Below are 19,221 nucleotides of genomic sequence, written 5' to 3'. Positions count from 1 at the left end.
AGCAGGTTTCATGGCAATGGATTTTCTGGATTGTAGAGGAGACTGAGATTCCTCCAGTATTGCACTGAGAGATCAATATGTCAACGATGAACTCGATGCAGTCCCTTCAGGCACCTCAGCTTAAAGACTGCACCAACATCATGTTTGTGGTCTCCTCAGGTTTTAACTGAGCTGATCTTTAGGAGCTGCAATCCCTGCGATGCCCATGGACAGGGCCCTGTACTCAGGAGTCCTCTGCAGGGCAGAGCTCAGCACACAGCTTAAGGGGTGGGGTCTGTGAGCGTGGACAGGGAGGAGATGTGGGGACAGAGAACCCGCTCCCAGCAGGGACATGGGCAGGCAGCAGGGACATGGGCAGGTGGTGAGAGGGAGCAGCTGCCAGAAATGCTGTGCGAGGGAGGGCTCAGGCACCTCCCTGCCATCCCCGGCAGGGCAGGCCCCTTCCCTGGGACACCCCCTGCTCTCCTCTCCCCCCAGCAGAGCCTCTGCCCTCAAGCCCCCGGTGTCCCCAGCAGGAGCTGCCTCCTCTGCAGACAGAGCTGCAGCAGAGGAGGGTCTGCTGAGTGTCCATCTGTCCCTCCCTGGCCTTGCCTCCCCTGGCAGCAGCACACTGGCATTCCTCCTGGCTTCTCCACCTGGCCGTGCTGCTGCTGTTCTTGTTTCCAGGCTGGCTGGGGATGGGGGTTTCACATGGACATGGAGTGAGCCCTCGGTGTGCTTGGGGGAAGGGGAGTATGGGGACAGGGTGAAGGGTCTGGAGATGTGCACTTTGAGCATGGATTCAGCAGTGCCCTGGTTCTTTTCAGGTGAACATGTGAGTGTAATTATCCCGCAGCTCATAGACATGCCAGCTGAAGAGAGCAGCCTTTATCAACAGACTGGCTGTCCCCTCTGAAGGAAGACTCTGCACTAAAGGGACAGTCCTTTTGTCCCTGTGGAGCCACAAGGTTTCCCCTGGAGTGCAGCAGGAATGACAGTATACAGAAAAGAAATCCAGACAGCCCTGCTCTGCAGTTGGGTGAATTTGGAAAGGCAATGTGGATAATCACCTGATATGAGGAGTGAATTTTATCTGTGATTACCACATTCCCCTTTCCTTATTATTATAGGTGAGGACTGACTGCAACATTGCCCACAGTAGAGTATCCAGCTCCCAGGGACAGCCTCAGGCAGCATCAGTCACAACTCAAGAAAGGGACCTGCAGCGTATATGACGAATATTCCAAAACTGAATTAGTGCTTATCAGATAATCCTGTTGTACTTCCTTACTGCCTTTTTCCTCTGTGGTCAGGACCCCATGCCTAGAACTAGCAAATGTCCAACAGCAGCTCCATCACTGAGTTCCTCCTCCTGGCATTCGCAGACACGCGGGAGCTGCAGCTCCTGCACTTCGGGCTCTTCCTGGGCATCTACCCGGCTGCCCTCCTGGGCAATGGCCTCATCCTCACAGCCATAGCCTGCGACCACCGCCTCCACACCCCCATGTACTTCTTCCTCCTCAACCTCACCCTCATCGACCTGGGCTGCATCTCCACCACTCTCCCCAAAGCCATGGTCAATTCCCTCTGGGACACCAAGGACATCTCCTATCAAGGATGTGCAGCTCGAGTCCTTTTTTTAGTCTTGTTCTTTGATGCAGAGTATTCCCTCATCGCCGTCATGGCCTACGACCGCTACGTTGCCATCTGCAAGCCCCTGCACTACGGGACCCTCCTGGGCAGCAGAGCTTGTGCCCAGATGGCAGCAGCTGCCTGGGGCAGTGGCTTTCTCAATGCTGTCCTGCACACGGCCAATATATTTTCCCTGCCCCTCTGCCAAGGCAATGCTGTGGAGCAGTTCTTCTGTGAAATCCCCCACATCCTCAAGCTTTCCTGCTCAGACCCAGACTACCACAGGGAACATGCGGTTATTGGTTTTAGCCTTTGTGTATTCTTTTGTTTTGTTTTCATTGTGGTGTCCTATGTGCAGATCTTCAGGTTGGTGCTCAGGATGCCCTCTGTGCAGGGCCAGCACAAAGCCGTTTCCACGTGCCTCCCTCACCTGGACGTGGTCTCCCTCTTTCTCAGCACAATCATGTTTGCCCATCTAAAGCCCACCAGCATCTCCTCCCGATCCCTGGACCTGGTGGTGTCATTTCTGTACTCAGTGGTGCATCCAGCAGTGAACCCCCTCATCTACAGCATGAGGAACCAGGAGCTGAAGGGTACAGTGAGGAAACTCTTTGAAAATTTTCCATATCAATAATGTCCATACATTCCTTAAAGGATTCCCACAGTATCTCAGAAAATGTTTTGTCAATATTTTTCTTTTTTTTTTTTTTTAAATTATTTTCTCAACTGAATGATTTTGACTTTAATCCTGTTTTTCTTAGTGTTCTGCCTGTAAATTCATTAATTTATTCTAAGCTCATCATCTTCTGTACCTACACAACCAGGCTTCCTATGCAGATAAAGACAATAAAGATGCCATCAGAACCTCACTGGTCTAAGGTCCAATCTGTTCACACCTTCTCTAGAGCTGGGGGAGCAGCCCCAGAACACAGGAGGGGCTCAGGACCAAGAGCCCAGCTGCCACATGGAGGAGCAGCCCCAGTGGCCCTCGGGACTGCCCCTCACTGCCCGCTGGGCTCTGCCTCTCTGCTGCCTTTGGGTCGGGGCTGCTGCTTCCCTGGAGCCATGGCCATGGCCAGCAGCAGGACTTGGCCTTTTCACTGCTGCTTTCTTTTTGCTTCCTAATTGTTTTCTTCTGTTCTTGTATTTGGGTAAGCCCTGAGGTCTCGTGTGCCCTGATTACAGTCTTGCTGTCTCTACAGAGGTGTCCACGTGGCTGCAGGCAGCAGCAGGCACTGTGCAGCCCTGGGTCACAGCTGACTTCCCTGATACCACCACAGAAACAAAAAGGACTGCTCAGGGCAAACCCTGAAGCCTGGTTGCCTCTTCCAAAGCTGCTGTCAGGAATACAGCCAAGGGGTTTCTCCCTGCTCTTTTGTTTTCTGGGGTTCTTCATGGAGTGAAGGACACAGGCTTCCTGTCCTTAGGTTCATTAGGTTCACAGGGTGGTCTGTGAGGAGACCAGGGCTGGACCAAGATCTCCCTTTATGACGGCACTTACCAAATCACAAAACAACTGGTCTTGGACTCATCTGTATGGGAATGTGCACCTGCTTTGGGTATGATGGTCGACGCCAGTCTGGAGAGGAGTCTGGATCTGCCAGGAGATGTCAGGGGATCTGCAGGGACAACGTGCTCAATGGGTAGTGATTAGAACCTCATAAAATGAGTGACCACCCAAAGAGTCTGGTAAAGGAAAAGGCGAATCTGTAGACTCCTTGGTCTAAGGAGGGCTCTGCAATGCCAGGAGAGGTTGTGAAGAGCGAGTAGGCAAAGGCACATAAGACTGAAAAATAATAGAAGAGACCGTATTTGAAATCTTGTGTGCCACCTCTGGTACTGCACTTGCCTGCCCTTTGTGCCCTTAGAGACACCCCATGGTCCTGCCAAGCACTGCCTGGTGCTGAGCCAGGTCTCCTGTACTGGCTTGGGGAGCGGGGCTGGACCTGTGGGGCACAGGCACTCTGTGCTGGGGATCTCCCAGGCAAGAGACCAGGGCTCCTGCAGCTTCACGGACCTCCATTTCCTAAGCCGTGGCTGGCCCCAGCCCAGGGGCTGCTGAGGAGGCCCGGAGGGGCCTTTGTCCCAGCAGCTGCGGTGCCTGGCGAGGGGGTGGGGCTGTGGTGGCCGTGCCCAGAGCCCTGCAGCAGCCTGCGGTGGGCAGTGCCCTGGGGCCAGCCCAGCCTGGGCTGCTGGGCTGGGCTGGGCTGGGGAGAGGGCAGGGAGGTGGGGAGAGGTGGGCAGGGGCTGGGCTGGGCAGTGTGCGGCAGAGGGCAACAGCAGCGTCAGGGAGTGTTGGGAGCACGCAGGGGAGGGCTCCCAGCAGGGCTTGGTGCTGCAGAGCCAGGGCTGTGTGAAAGGAGCCCAGAGCTGCAGGAGCAGGGGAGAGGAGGCTGCTCTGGGCCCTTGCTGTCCTGGGCAGAGCAGGAAGGGGGCCCAGGGCATTCGTGCCCTCACCGCAGCCTGCCAGGACCTGCAAGGCAGTCATGGATTGTCCAGGGCCAGACTCTTCCCTGTGGTGCGCAGGGAGAGGGCAAAGCCTTCTAAGGGGAACGGGGAGCCACATATGTCCGCCAGACCCTAACCATAGGGAAGTCTGTTGCCTACCTGGGGTCCAGGTCAGGGACATTGCCAGGAAACTTCCTGACCTTGTCTCTGCTGGGCCCCAACTTCCACACCCAAATGCGTCCCTTGGCTGTCAGCTCCGTCTCCCCTGCCCCACAGGATGACAGAGCCAGGGTGAGATGTGTTGCCTTTAGGTGTTGTAGTACTTCTGTAATCCATATTGGTGGTGGCATAGAAAGACAGTTCCTTCTCCAGTGATTTACATCCTTCTTCGTGTTAGGACATAACGTCCTTCACTCTGCTTTATCTTAGATGAACTGGATTAGGTCTCCTTGATTAGTCTTAGGCACAATGTAATGCTTTTTGCCTTTTCCAGCACACTACGTATGACTTTCCCTTACTCTGTGCATTGACCTGATAGGTCATTTCACATTTTTCACTTTCATATTCCCAGTTTGAAAGGGAGGATTTCCCAAAGTGGGGCAAACTGATGGGTTGTGCCTTAGCCATTTGAAGTGTCCTGCTCTTGAGTCTTTCAGCCTGAGTTTTCCAGAGTTGACCCAGGATGGTAAATGGATGTTTAGGTGTCTACTAGGAACAAGGGAGAGTATCTTGGAATCCCAGTGGCCATTTCAACTTCAGATCAACCCCAAGAACCTACTGAAGAAGGGATTTGTCTTTGAAGGGGTTTCATGTGCTGGGTTGGGCTGCAGTTGCAGGGTCAAAGACCACTGCTGGCAGTGGATGTGCCCTGGGAACTCCGTCTGTCTCCACCTGATCCACCAATGGGCTCTGGTCTCCTGCAGGTCCTTTCACACAGCTTCCATTCCAGGGAATTACTTTAAAGGCACCAGAGCCTCTGGAGGCCTAATGATTTTATTGAAAGCATAACCATGAAATGTGACTTCAAGGACACACCCAAGCCACGTGCCTCTTGCTGTCCAGTCATGGACTCAAGCAGAAGGGACAGGACAACCCATATGCGGGCCTTCTTTCTGTCTGGGTCCTCCTGGGTATGTAGGCAGAGGGTATCCCACAGCATGCCAACCAGGTGCCTTCTGCTGGCCTACCAGGGCAGATATCAGCCGAACAGTGCAGATCCCAGGGAGAAGTCAAGTGTGACCTGTCAGCTACTTCAGACAGAAGCGACCTCACAGTCCCTTTCCGTGACACGTTCCTGCTGCTGCCCTATCAACTGCAGAGACAGAAGTGACCTCACAGTCACTGCCCCAGTCACATTCCTCCTGCTGGGGCAGGAGATCCTGAGGCAGAGCTGAGCTCATCAGAGCATTCCCACCCATCTCCTCCTTGTGTTTGACGAGCTGATCAGATCCATGGCCCCTCACATTCATCTTTGAATGCCATGTGACTGCACAGCAACCTCACGGTTCCTGCCCTGCCCCAAGGGGTCAAGGGCCTAAAGTTAAGGCTTAGGAGAGGTGCTGAATGTGAGGAGGTTAATGCACAGGAACAGGGGCTTAGGATGTTAATTATTCCTGTATGGGATTAGGGCTCAGCTTTCTGGATTTTAGATAAAGAAAATATTGAATAGGAGGATTTGGTGTTCTGCTTTGCTTGTCAGGTCTGTGGTTAGGTTTTGTGAAAGCTCTTTGCTTTAGGGTTTTGTTTAGGGTTTTTCTGCCAAGAACTCTAGGGTTAAATAGAGCATTTTAATGCTAGTGTTAATGGCAGGGATCAGGATGAGCAAGAGAGTAAAGGTAAGGGAAGGGTGCTTTGGGTCGAGTTTTGCTTCAAGGGATAGTATGAGGTTAGGCTTTACAGTAGTGGATTCCTGTCAGGGTCTGCAGTAGCACTTAGGTTTAGGGATAAAGATTACACGTTAAAATAGGGGAAGGGCTTCACATGACTGTTTTGAGACTGTTTTACAGCAGGATCTACATTACCTGAACCCTCTTACCTTTTCAAAATCATTAATTTCTGCTGGCCAAGCTCCTCTTCCCTACCCCAAATCTCACATCTCTCCTTTCCAGCCTTCTCCTGACCTCCCCATATCAGTTATCTTTTTGGGAGTAGGATTCTCATGACATTCATGATCTCAGAGTATCTGTCTCACCTCTGTTGGCTACTCTGTTCCTGAGAAAGAAGCAGCTCCTAAGCCAGCATGGAGCACCCTGCAGAATGTGCCCAGCAGCTCTGCAACACCACAAAAGTGAGTGTCCTGCCTACCAGTTTTGGTTCCAGAATGGCTCCTGTGTTTCCAGAGTAACTTTTCCCAGGTCCTCATGTATGCTTCAGTTTCCCCCAGGCATCTTGGAGTCGGCGTCCCCCTCTGTTTGGAAATAGAAAGCAGTCCTGAAGGATAACTTAAGGCAAAAGCTAACACCTCTGACATGACAACCCCTATACAAGACCTCTCCCCCTATGGGGCCTACCCAATACTTAGGAAGAGTGGATCTCACAAACTGTTTGCAAAGCAGGTGCCTTCTGCTGGGCTATCATGGACCCTGGCAGATGTGAGCGTAAAGGCAGTGATCCCAGCCAGGAGTCAAGGGATGAAGTGTCAGCTGCTTCAGAAAGAGCTCAACTCACAATCCGCTTTAGAAACATTGCCTTAGGAACAGATCAGGAATTTCTGAGGCAACACTTACCTCATAATACCATACCTACAAAACACCCCATTTTGGGGCCAGAATCTTGCCCAGTAGATATGAGCTGGTTGCAACCCTTCAAGCCCATGGCACTGCTGCTGGACTCCCATACCCTCTGATGCATGGGAGCCAGTTCCGTGCCAGTCCTGGGAGGTGCTAGGGCAGGAGGGACCTTGCAGGCAATGTTCAAGCCCCGTGCCTGTTGGCGGTCTCTCAGCTCCTTCCACACAGCAAAGATCACGCTCACATCCAGAAGCCATGTGCCTGAAGCTAGCCCAGAAGACACTCAGGGGAAACGCCCTCCCAGCCCCAGCCCCAGCCCCAGCTGGCAGTGCTGCTCTGCAGAGCAAGGGGATTGTGGTACCCAGGGCACAGGGGCACTCTGCAGGGCCGTGCTGGGTGGCAGACCCAGTTCATGGGGTCACTGCCATTGCCCCAGGGCTGCAAGGAATCGCTCACCAGACTCCTTTGCTGAGGCTGCTGCATGCCCTGGGGCTGCAGAGCTCTACTCAGCCTGCTCACACCAGATTGAGCACTTGAGCTCTGGTCAGTCCACCTTCCACAGGCTCACGCTCTGTGGGCTATATTCACTGCTGTCTCGTGGACTCCTGCTGCCCCGGCCGATCCCCTGGACTCTGCTGGCAGCTCCTGATTCCCTCTGCAAAAAACATTAACCTGCCATCAGCCCATCAGCGCTGTAGAATGCCAGGAACTGGGGCTCTGGGAATTGGGGACCATTCACTGTCTCCGTGGGTACTGGCCACCAGCAGAGAACCTCCGAACCAGCCACAGATCACTAAAAGTCAATGCCGGGACTCTGTTCTCATCACACCAAGCCCATGTGGAAAACAGTAAAGCACGGAGCCTCTTTGGAGTTTCTTCCTTGGGCTTGTTCTTGACAGCAACTTTGCAGGAAGGCCTCAGCCTTCAGGCAGTGCCCAGAGGGGATCCCCTCTTTGGAGGGAAGTGCTGCAGTGGAGGCCAGCTGTGCCACTGCCGTGCCCACTGCCTGTCCCTGCCTGCAGTCCCAGCACAGCCCCACAGCAGCACTGGCACCAAGCTACAGGAGCAGCCGGGCCTGACTCCACCAGCAGGGCTTAGCAGGAGAGGGTGGCAGTGGCAAGAGAGCAGCTCTGCATGCACCAAGCGCTGGTGCTCCCTGGCCATGCTGTTGGGATGGGACTCTTTTCCTCTTCACCCCTGCACATGGCACTGCCCCTGCAGAGCCAGACCAGGTCTCAGAGGAAGGATGTCAGTCAAAGAAGGCAATGCAGGCTCCTTTATGTTCACAGAGAGCCTGGCTCCTCGTGTACAGAATCTCTGAGCTGTAAACACAACACAGACAGAAATATAAAAGGGACAAATAAAGATATTTTACTGGGCAACATGGGCTAAAGTATAACTAAGAACATCCCGTAATATTAGTTAACATCAACAGCAACAAAAATTTACAGATTTGTTTTTCTGTTATAATTGACATTATGTGTTACATGCAAAAGCAGACGGGCAATTCATTGATTCTTAAACACACCTAGGCATAAGTTTCATCAAGACATCCTTGACTTCCTTGCTCCTCATGCTGTAGATGAGGGGGTTCAGTGCTGGAGGCACCACCGAGTACAGAAATGCAATCACCATGTCCAGGGCTGGGGAAGAGATGTAGGGGGAGGGTTCAGGTATGCAAATATAGCAGTGCTGAGAAAGAGGGAGACCACAGCCAGGTGAGGGAGGCACGTGGAAAAGGCTTTGTGCTCGCCCTGCTCAGAGGGCATCCTCAGCATGGACTGCTGATCTGCAGATCTGCACATAGGACACCACAATGAAAACAAAACAACCAAAGGCCAAAAAAATGGTAAAGACAAGTGACCCAACTTCTGTAACGTAGGCACCTGAATGTAGCGGTCTTAGGCCATGATGGTGAGAAAAGAATACTCTGCTGTTGCAGTGAAAAACACATCCCCAAAAGGAGATGGCCCCGGTGTCCCAGAGGGCATTGGCCATGGCTTTGGGGAGAGTGGTGGAGATGCAGCCCAGGTCAATCAGGGCGAGGTTGAGGAGGAAGAAGTACATGGGGGTGTGGAGGCGGTGGTCGCAGGCTGCGGCGGTGAGGATGAGGCCGTTGCCCAGGAGGGCAGCCAGGTAGATGCCCAGGAAGAGCCCGAAGTGCAGGAGCTGCAGCTCCCGTGTGTCTGCAAATGCCAGGAGGAGGAACTCGCTCACAGAGCTGCTGTTGGACATTTGCCTGTTTGGTTCATGGGGTCCAACCCAAGGAACAGAAATACAGTGATAATTTACCACAGTGTTATCTGAGAAAAACAAGTTCCACTTCTCATTTTAAGCCCCTCAAAGCTCTTGGATACTTCCAGGCAGACATTTAGCAGTGCCTTTCATGTGCTCTGCTTGATGCTGCCTTAGGGTATCCCTGCGAGCATAGGACTCTGCTGTGGGTAAGGAAGATGTCAGTCCCACCCTACAGCAAGTGGTAAAGACCATAGGTGGATCCAGATGCCTCACACTGTCCTCGTACTCCCCTTCCCCCAAGCACACCGAGGGCTCACTCCATGTCCATGTGAAACCCCCATCCCCAGCCAGCCTGGAAACAAGAACAGCAGCAGCACGGCCAGGTGGAGAAGCCAGGAGGAATGCCAGCGTGCTGCTGCCAGGGGAGGCAAGGCCAGGGAGGGACAGACGGACACTCAGCAGACCCTCCTCTGCTGCAGCTCTGTCTGCAGAGGAGGCAGCTCCTGCTGGGGACACCGGGGGCTTGAGGGCAGAGGCTCTGCTGGGGGGAGAGGAGAGCAGGGGGTGTCCCAGGGAAGGGGCCTGCCCTGCCGGGGATGGCAGGGAGGTGCCTGAGCCCTCCCTCACACAGCATTTCTGGCAGCTGCTCCCTCTCACCGCCTGCCCATGTCCCTGCTGCCTGCCCATGTCCCTGCTGGGAGCTGGTTCTGTGTCCACCAGTCTCCTCCCTGTCCATGCTCACAGACACCATCACACAGTCTATGTGCTCAGATTCAGTAAGATTCCCCTCCACTGCAGGAATCTGAAAGAACAGAATCCAAAAAAGCTTTTTCCTTCAGATAAACCAAACCTCAGTCTTCTTTTTGAAATGTCCCCTTAAAAATGCCATTCCCTAAGCATCTTCTACTCCTCGCTGGAGAAACAGAGAGAACCATCCTGACAGATGCTATCACCCATCAGATGTGCCAGCTGTAGAAGACCCCTCTGGCAACCCCATCTGCATCACCCTGCTACCAGAGACTCACTGTCTCAAGAGTCTGCAGATCTGTCCTGCCACACGCTGCCCTCTGTTGTTGCACTCCTCGCTGCCTCCAAGCCCTCTCTCCTTCTCTCCTCTCCCCGTGCCACCTGCAGTCAGAGCCCTGCTACGCTGTGCAGGGGAGCTGCTCCTGGGCAGAGCTGTCTATCTGCAGCGCTGCCCGCTTGTCAGGAGCTCCCGTTGGGCCCAGGAGCCCGGCCCAGCTCAGCAGCACAGCACCTGACCATGGCATCGCTTGCTCTGTGCCATTGGGCTCCCTTGAGGTGTCCCCAGGGCCTCAGAGCTGACAACTCCTGAAGGCAGCAGGGTCTCTCCTGGGGTGTGGTGTTTGAGGCAGACTGAAGTCATCACCAACTGCTCCTCTCTGAACAAAGGGGAGATGGATTTTAGAAGTGTAATTTCTGCTATTAGAGTGAGGATGTCTACCAGGAGTACAAATGACACCCTCCCTTAAAACCCTATTCCTTTTCCACAGTGTGGGAAGACACCTCAGCCATGACAGGCAGAGATAATTTCACCTCTTTGTTCACTATTTCTTTTACAAACTGAGAAGAAACATCTTGGTGATTCGTGTCCCAACAAGAGAGAGGAGACCAGAATGTTCTAAAACGTATTCCATGAAGAAAGGCAAATGGGACAATAAGACAGCACTGATTGACTTTCCCCTACTGTGAATATGAAAGGTCTTCAACCCTTAGATAAGTATATTCCTCATCTTTCACATGACCAGCACGGTGACTGGGATGTGGAACACCCTCATCATTGTGCTGGTGCCTACAAGCAAACACCTGCAGATGCCCGTGACCTTCTTCCTGGGGGAGATTTGTTCTCCTTGCAGACCTCCACCACCCTGCGCCAGACGCTGGCCAGCTTCCTGACTGGGGACAGCACCTCCTTTGCTCAAAGAGGTGGGAGCACTATCAGCTGCACCTTCTGCATGAATTGAGTGCTTCCTGCTGGGAGCCATGTCCTACAGTCAGCCCTGGGCTGTATGCCATCCCTGTTCTCTGCAAGGCTTGAAAGTGGAAGGTCTGACTTCCAGAAGGGGGAAGGTCTGACTCCAGAAGGCAGCTGTACCTTAACACAAGGGATTTCTCTCATGCACAGAAACCATTTAATTCTTTTCCCAGCTACAGTTCTGTGGTCCAAATATTGTAGACCCCTTCTGTGATTTTTCCCCTTGCTGGAAGGGGGTGATTTTTCATCTGTGATTTTTCCCCTTGCTCCTGCAGTGCCACGGTGATTCTCATGGTCTTTGCCTTCATAATCTGCATTTTGGATGAAATTTTCCTCTTCCTTCTCATGTGGTTTTCATGTGTGTGCATCCTGTGTTGGCATGCCCAAGGCCTTATCCACCTGCTCCTCTCTCCTCACTAGTGTCACTGTTTTCTATGATACTGCCATCATTGTCAGTGTGAAGCCCTTAACAGCCTGTCCTGGTTTTGGCTAGGATAGAGTAAATTTTATCTCCTAGTTGCTGCTATAGTGCTGTGTTTGGGATTTAGGATGAGAATAATGTTGATATCACACTGATGTTTTAATTGTTGCAGAGCAGTGCTTACACCAAGCCAAGGACTTTTCAGCTTCTCGCTCTGTCCTGCCAGCGGGCAGGCTGGGGGTGTAGCAGGAGCTGGGAGGGGACAGACCCAGGACAGCTGACCCAAACTGGCCAAAGGAGTATTCCATACCATCTGACATCATGCTGAACAATATATAGGGGTGGCTAGCCGGGGTGGGGGGGCTGGCTGCTCAGAGATAGGCTGGGCATCGGTCAGTGGGTGGTAAGCAATTGCATTGTCCATCATTTGTTTTGTATACATTATTATCAGTATTATTATAATTATTATTATTTTCCTTTCTTTTCTGTCCTAATAAACTGTCTCTATCTCAACCCACAGGCTTCATTTTCCTGATTCTCTCCCCTATCCCAGAGAGGGAGGGAGGAGGGGGAGCGAATGGCTGTGTGGTGCTTAGCTGCCAGCCGGGTTAAACCACAACACAGCCCTCCTCAGAGATTTTAACCAAGCCCTTTCCCAAACCTTCATCATTCTCCTGGTCAATCCTCAGGTTGAATAGAGGTGATGTGGGAAGGGTGGGAAAGGTGCTGGTTGAGCTGCTGATGTAGTCATAAGACTTGTCTCAAAGAGCTGGGAAAGGATAAATTGATCAATGACATTCCTTGGGACTCAGAAAAGGCAGATGTCAAACCCATTTTCTACTAGAAGCACGAGCAGAAGGATGATTATGCCTAGTTAAGAATTAAAATGCCAGCCTTAACCCTAGCCCTCAACCGAGAACTAAACAAAACTCTAACCCACGAAGCTTGCCCTTATCCTACACCTTGAGCAGGCATCTTGAGCAGAACACCAATCCCTCCCTCAAAGCCCTTGCCATTCCATTAGCCCAAGAAGTCGACCTCTAATCTCTGAACGTTAAATTGAACACCTAACCCCCAAAGCCCTCCACCACACACACAGCACATCTCATCTTCAACCCCACTCCTACCCCTAACTTCAGCTGTTTGTCCCCTTGGGGCAGGGCAGGGATTATGAGGTCCTTGAGCAAAGAGTCACTCTCCATCTTTTTTATAAGCCCCCTTTAAGTACTGAAAGGCTGCGATGAGGTCACCCAGGAGCCTTCTCTTCTCCAGGCTGAACAGCCCCAGCTCTCTCAGCCTTTCTTCATAGGAGAGGTGCTCCAGCCCCTTGATCATCTTTGTGTCCCTCCTCTGTACCTGTTCTAACAGATCCACATCCTTCTTGTGCTGGGGCTCCAGACCTGGATGCAGGACTCCAAGTGGGGCCTCACAAGGGCAGAGTAGAGGGGGGCAATCACCTGCCTCCACCTGCTGCCCACTCCTCTCTTGATGCAGCCCAGGATACAGTTGGCCTTCTGGGCTACAAGCACGCACTGCTGGCTCATTTTGAGCTTTTCAACCAGCAGAACCCCCAAATCCTTCTCTGCAGGGCTGCTCTCAATGAGTTCTTCTCCCAGCCTATCCTCATGTCTGGGATTTCCCCAGCCCAGGTGCAGCACCTTGCACTTGGACTTGTTGAACCTCCTTAGGTTCACAGGGGCCCACATTTCAAGCTTGTCCAGGACCTTTTGGATGGCATCCCTTCCTCTGTTGCATCAACTACACCACTCAGCTTGGTGTCATCTGCAAACTTGCTGAGAGTGCCCTCCACCCCACTGTATATGTCACTGATAAAGATATTAAATTGTACCGGTCCAAGGGCAGACCCCTGAGGTATACCACTCATCACCAGCCTCCACTTGGACATAGATCCGTTGACCACCGCTCTCTGGGTGTGACCTTCAAGCCAACTCCTTATCGACTCAATTGTCCACCCATCAAATGCGTATCTCTTCAATTTGCAGACCACAATGTCATGTGAGACCATGTCAAAGGTCTTACAGAAATTCAAGTAGATGATATTGGTCAGTCTTCCCTTTGTTGTCTGATGTGATCACTCCGTTTTAGAAAGCCACGGTCAGGCACAATTTACCCTTTGGTGAAGCCATGCTGGCTGTCTGAGGTCACCTCTTTGTCTTGCAAGTGCCTTGACATTGATTCCAGGAGGATCTTTTCCATGATCTTGACAGGCACAGAGGAGAGGCTCACCATTCTGTAGTTCCATGGGTCCTCCCTTCTACCCTTAATCAAAAGGGAAGTGATGTTTTCCTTTTTCCAGTCACTAGGGACTTCACCTGATTGCCGGGACTTTTCAAATATGATGGAGAGAGGCTTGGCAACTACATCAGCCAATTCTTTCAGTACCCTGGGATGCATGTCATCATGCCTCATAGACTTGTACATGTTTAGTTTCATCAGGTGGTCTTGAACCTGCTCTTCACTTACAGTTGGTGGGACTTTGCTCCCCCAGCCTCCATCTTCAGGTTCAAGGAAACCAGAGACTTGGGAAGCCTGACTGGCAGTGAAGACTGAGGCAAAGAACTTGTTTAGTACCTCAGCCTTCTCCATGTAAGTTGTTAACAGTACAACTACTACTACTACAAACAATAATGTATATAAGAATAAATAAATCCATAAAAATAATATGTTGTTATAATTATCATTATTATTCTTTGTCTTCCTTTTGTGTCCTACTAAACTGTCTTTATCTCAACCCATGAGCTTTACTTTTTTTTCCCTTCCTAATTCTCTACTCCATCCCACTGTGTGTGGGGAGGGGGTGAACAGCACTTTAGTTCTGAGCTGCCTGCCGGATTAAACGATGTCAGTCTTTCTGGTGCCTAGCATGTGGCACAAAGTTTGAGATGACAGAGCATGTTAAAAGAAAATTGTTATAAGCATTATATCAATTTAAGAGTTGCTGATCAAAATGTTGATTTTTTTGATCTTGGGCCTGTTGTGCTTGTTTACAGAATTGTGGTGTACAGCACATTATTAAATGTATCTGTTCCCTGTCATGTTTTTTATCATTTCTGGGTGTGGGTTTAAGGTTATTCTTTTGCTGTATTGGATAACACTGACTTACAATAGGATAAAATTATTGGTCATGAGACTATCTCGTACTTGTACTGGGCATTGCCATCACCTCCATACCTTGTGAATCATATATAGGAAGCTATTAAGAATTACACTCGACTTTTTCTCCTCAGGAAGTCAATCGGGGAGGGCAGTGGGGGGAAGGGAACAACAATGGGCACCACTTCTTCACTCCCCCTTTCTCCTTCACCTCCCCCTTCTCCTCCAGGTTAGTTACAATAGCTCTGCAAAGATTTGAATATACTTGGGATGGTCAAACCAGCATGTTCCTGTTGTGATGTCAGATGAATGTGTTTCGGCTTTTGTTTAAACAAGTGCTTAAGAATGCCATTAAGGGATCTGTCCCGAGGCAAGAGAATTAGGAGTAGCAGGAAGTGTGGGAGGATATGGGCAGGCACGTACAGCAGTGTTCACCTCCAATGCTTTGGAACTTCACCTCTGAGCAAGTGCAGAATCCTAAAAAACTGTTGAAATGCTTGAAAAAGGTGTGTCATCACCCTGGGAATTCCAAAGAGACACAAATTGCTGGAACATGCTTGGTCTTGGCCTATGCTTACCAAGTCTCAATCAACACCACCCAAAACCTGTGAGAGATCCTGCAGCCACTCCAACACCTGCAAGGGGCCCTGCAGCTACTCCAACTCCTCTGAAAGGCCCTGCTGCCACAGAGATGAGCCCTGCAGCCACTCCAATACCTACCACACACCCTGCAGCCACTGCAACTTACTGTGACAGTCCCTGAAGCTACTCCAATCCCTGTGAGAGGCCCTGCAAGCACTCCAACTCCTGTGATAGTCCATGCAGCCACTCCAACTTGTGTGACAGGTCCTGCAGCCGCTCCATCTCCTGACATGGGCTCCACAGTTACAACAGCCCTTGTGACAGCCCCTACAGAAACTCCAAAACCTGTGACAGTCCCTACAGACACTCCAACTCTTGTAAGAGACCCAGCAGCCGCTCCAACCCTGTGACAGGCCATGCACACGCTCCACCTCCTACAACAGACCCTGCAGACACTCCAGCACCTGTGATACAATCTGCAACCACTCCAGACCCTTTGATGGGCCCCATGTCTGGGCTGAGACAGGGAACAAGATAAAGGATGTTGATTCTGTAGGTCTTAGCTAGCACAATTGTATGTTAACGACCCCAAAGATAAGGGAGTAAAAAACTGTATGCATAGATAATGGAACCAGCAAGAACTGGCTTGACTGATGAAGTCTGTCAAAAAAAGGAAAGGTCAGAAGTTTAGCAGTGAGGAAGAGTTCTGGCCTTCATCAAAAGACCACCAGAGTATGCCCGACGACCACCCAAGGACTCCAGTACATATGCAAATAGGGGTGGGAACCTATGTTAATGATTCTTTGGAGACCTGATGAATATGCAAGAGACTTACAGGAAATGAATATGTATTTATCCCACTAATACAAGCACACTGCCAGTAACCCTTGGTGTGTGTGTTAGGTGGAGCAATCCCCCACACACTCGAGGCTGTAATAAAGAATACCTGCTTAATAACTTTGGTTGTTAAGTTTTCACTGTGTCAGGGCCAGAAAACCAACCTGTGCCACTATCAGTTGCTCCTATATGCAAGAGACAACAGTGGACATGAAAGTCAGTTGTTTTTGTTTTTGTTTTCTAAATGGAACGAAATGCCTACCCAGACAAGAAAGGAGGAAGAAGAAGATGAAGCAGGCTACTCCGAAGTTGGACCATCATGGAAGCAGGAGGACGAAGAAGAAGAGATTAGCCACAGGATCCCTATCCCAGGGTGAGCTATGAGATATGTGAAAAGATTTCAGACATCAAGCCGTCATCTAGGCGAGCACACTGTCATCTGGCTGCTCCAGTGCTGGGAGAAAGAGGCCAATAGCCTGGAATTAGAGGGCAGGGGAACCAAGCACCTGGGATCCCCCTTTAGGGAAGGGGTGATTGACAAAGCGATTGAAAAAAAGGTACAGGGAACTTACTCCAGTCAGGTGTGAATGAAAGGTATCCCTTGAAGGAAGATCTTATATGTCAACCAGACAACTGGATGACCATCGACAGAGCTATCCTGTACCTGATGGACTTGGCTGTGCTGAAGGTGATATATAGAAACCTAGACAACAGCTATCCAAAGATCCAGATGAAGTGCACTTGACCCATGTGGTTGAAATTTGTACAGATTGCACAACCATCATATGCCAATTCGTTGGCAGAAATAGGATGGAAAGGCCAAGAGAAACCCACGGTGGATTAACCAGCTAGCCAACTCTGGCAGTACGAAGAAAGTCTCTCTTCTTCCCTATGGGCCTGTCTCTCAGCTGTCAAGAATCTTTCTCTAGATTTCCACCAAGTTAAAGAGAATACATCTTCCTCCCTACCTGTAGAAACCAATACCTATGCTACTAGGAGTAAGTGTCCCTCTGCTTAAGAAAGGAAATATAGTGGGTACACACCATGTGCCACCCTGTGGTTTTACCTGTGTGACCATGGAGAGGACTTGAGAAAATGGGATGGAAAATCTGCCTCGACCCTAGAGGCATGGATACATGAATTGCAAGGAAAACCAATCACAGAAAGGGATTCTTCTGAGACACTGGTGCTCCAGTTTCCGGCAGGCAGTCCTCCTGACATAGTAATGGATACTAGGAGCAGGACTAGAGGGGTCCTGCCTCCAGCCAGGGGGAGTAAGGGGTCAGTCGGGTTTATTGGACTGTGTGGATTCAACAGCCTGACACATAAGACTCATAAAAGTATACGGCGCTAGTGGACACTGGAGCACAGTGTACTGTGATGCTATCAAGCTAAAGAGTGGCAGAACCCATCTGTATTTCTGGAGTGACACTGGGATCCCAACAGTTAACTGTACTGGAGACTGAAGTGAGTCTAACTGGGAAGGAATGGCAAAAGCACTCCTTTGGGCCTGGCCCAGAGACTATGTGCATCCTTGACTTAGACTACCTCAGGAGAAGTTACCTCAAAGATCCAAAAGTTTACCCGTGGGCTTTTAGCAGAGCTGCTGTGGAGACAGAGGACATTAAACAGTTGTCTACCTTACCCAGTCTCTTGGAAGACCCTTCTGTTGTAGGATTGCTGAGGGTTGAAGAAAAGCTGGTGATGATCACTATCACAGCCGTGCACCTGAGGCAGTATTGCAGTAACCAAGACTCCCTGATTCCCATCCATGAGCTGGTTCATCGCCTGGAGAGCCAAGGAGTGATCAGCAAGACTCGCTCACCCTTTAATAGTCCCATATGGCCAGTGTGAAGGTCTAACGGAGACTGGAGACTAAGTGGAATATCATGATGTGAATGAAGTCACACCACTGCTGAGCGCTGCAGTGCCGGACATGCTAGAACTTCAATATGAACCGGGAGTCAAAGGCAGGCAATTGCTATGCCACACTTGATATCACTAATGTATTTTAACTCCATCCCTTTGGCAGCAGAGTGAAGGCTGCAGTTTGCTTTCAGTTGGAGGGGTGTCCAGTCCACCTGGAATTGACTGGCCCAGGGCTGGAAACAGCCCTACCATTTGCCATGGACTGATCCAGACTGCCCTGGAACCGGGGGAAGCTCCTGAACACCTGCAATACATTGATGACATCATCATGTGGGGCAACACAGCAGAAGAAGCATTTGAGAAGAGGACAAAAATAATTCAAATCCTTCTGAAAGCTGTTTTTACCCCAAAACAAACTAAGGTCAAGGGACCTGCACAGGAGATCCAGTTTTTAGGAATAAAATGGCAAGATGGATGTTGTCAGATCCCAATGGATGTGATCACCAAAGTAACAGCTATGTCCCCACCAACTAACAAAAAGGAAACACAAGCTTTCTTAGGCATCTTGGGGTTTTGGAGAATGCACATTCCAAATTTCCATCTGATTGTTAGCCCAATCTGTTTAGTGACCCTGGAAGAAGAATGATTTCAAATGGGGCCCTGAGCGACAACAGACCTTTGAAAAAATAAAATGGGAGATAGTTCCTGCAGTGGTCCTGGGGCTAGTTTGAGCAGGACAAGGTGTAAAAGACGTGCTGTACACCGCAGCCAGGGAGAATGGCCCCACTTGGAGCCTCTGGCAGAAAGTACCAGGGGACACTCGAGGTTAACCCCTCGGGTTCTAGAGTTACGGACAGTGAGGACTATTCCAACCACTACAGCCCAACCAAAGAAGAGATCTTGGCAGCATATGAAGGGGTTTGAGCTGCTTCAGAAGTGGTTGGTGCTGATGCACATCTCCTCTTGGCACCCCAACTGCTGCCATTGGGCTGGATGTTCAAAGGGAGTGTCCTCTCCACACATCGTGCACCTGATGCTGCATGGAGTGAGTGGGTCACACTGATTTCAGAGCGGGCTCAGTAGGAAACCCCAGTCTTACAACCTTGGAAGTAATCGTGGACTGGCCAGAGGGCAGGGACTTGGAAATATCGCTAAAGGAGGAGGTGGGATGTGCTGAAGAGGCCGCACTGTTTAATAAACTCCCAGAAAATTACACACAGTATGTCCTCCTCTCTGATGGGTCCTGTCATATTGTGCGAAAGCCATCCCTCCAAAACCTCTGGTGATTGTAGTTACTCCATGGCTTTGAGCTACATCTGTCATCACAGTCATTCAGGACAACAGAGCTGGTCTGTGGTGTTGGGTTGTTGTTGCTG

The 19,221-nt window shown here is 50.8% G+C and overlaps 1 protein-coding gene across 1 annotated transcript; it reads left to right on the top strand.

The window, feature by feature from the left end:
- Window positions 1–1,315: 1,315 nt before the first annotated feature.
- Window positions 1,316–11,011, top strand: LOC121062738 (olfactory receptor 1G1-like). Its single transcript, XM_040542906.1, has 3 exons — window positions 1,316–1,699; window positions 1,970–2,209; window positions 10,904–11,011. Exons 1-3 carry the CDS (start codon window positions 1,316–1,318, stop codon window positions 11,009–11,011), a joined length of 732 nt encoding a protein of 243 aa, XP_040398840.1.
- Window positions 11,012–19,221: the final 8,210 nt, after the last annotated feature.

Source organism: Cygnus olor, chromosome 34 (genome assembly GCF_009769625.2).
Source record: "Cygnus olor isolate bCygOlo1 chromosome 34, bCygOlo1.pri.v2, whole genome shotgun sequence".
Lineage (NCBI taxonomy): Eukaryota > Metazoa > Chordata > Aves > Anseriformes > Anatidae > Cygnus > Cygnus olor.
The sequence above is the reverse complement of the archived record's forward strand: the minus strand, read 5'-3'. Positions and strand labels throughout refer to the sequence as shown.

Coding starts and splice junctions, on each gene's coding strand:
- LOC121062738 (XM_040542906.1), top strand. CDS start 1,316: ATGTCCAACAGCAGCTCCATCACTGAGTTCCTCCTCCTGGCATTCGCA. Junction 1,700..1,969: donor TTGCCATCTGCAAGCCCCTG/CACTACGGGACC, acceptor TCCTATGTGCAG/ATCTTCAGGTTGGTGCTCAG. Junction 2,210..10,903: donor ACCAGGAGCTGAAGGGTACA/GTGAGGAAACTC, acceptor TTCTCCTTGCAG/ACCTCCACCACCCTGCGCCA.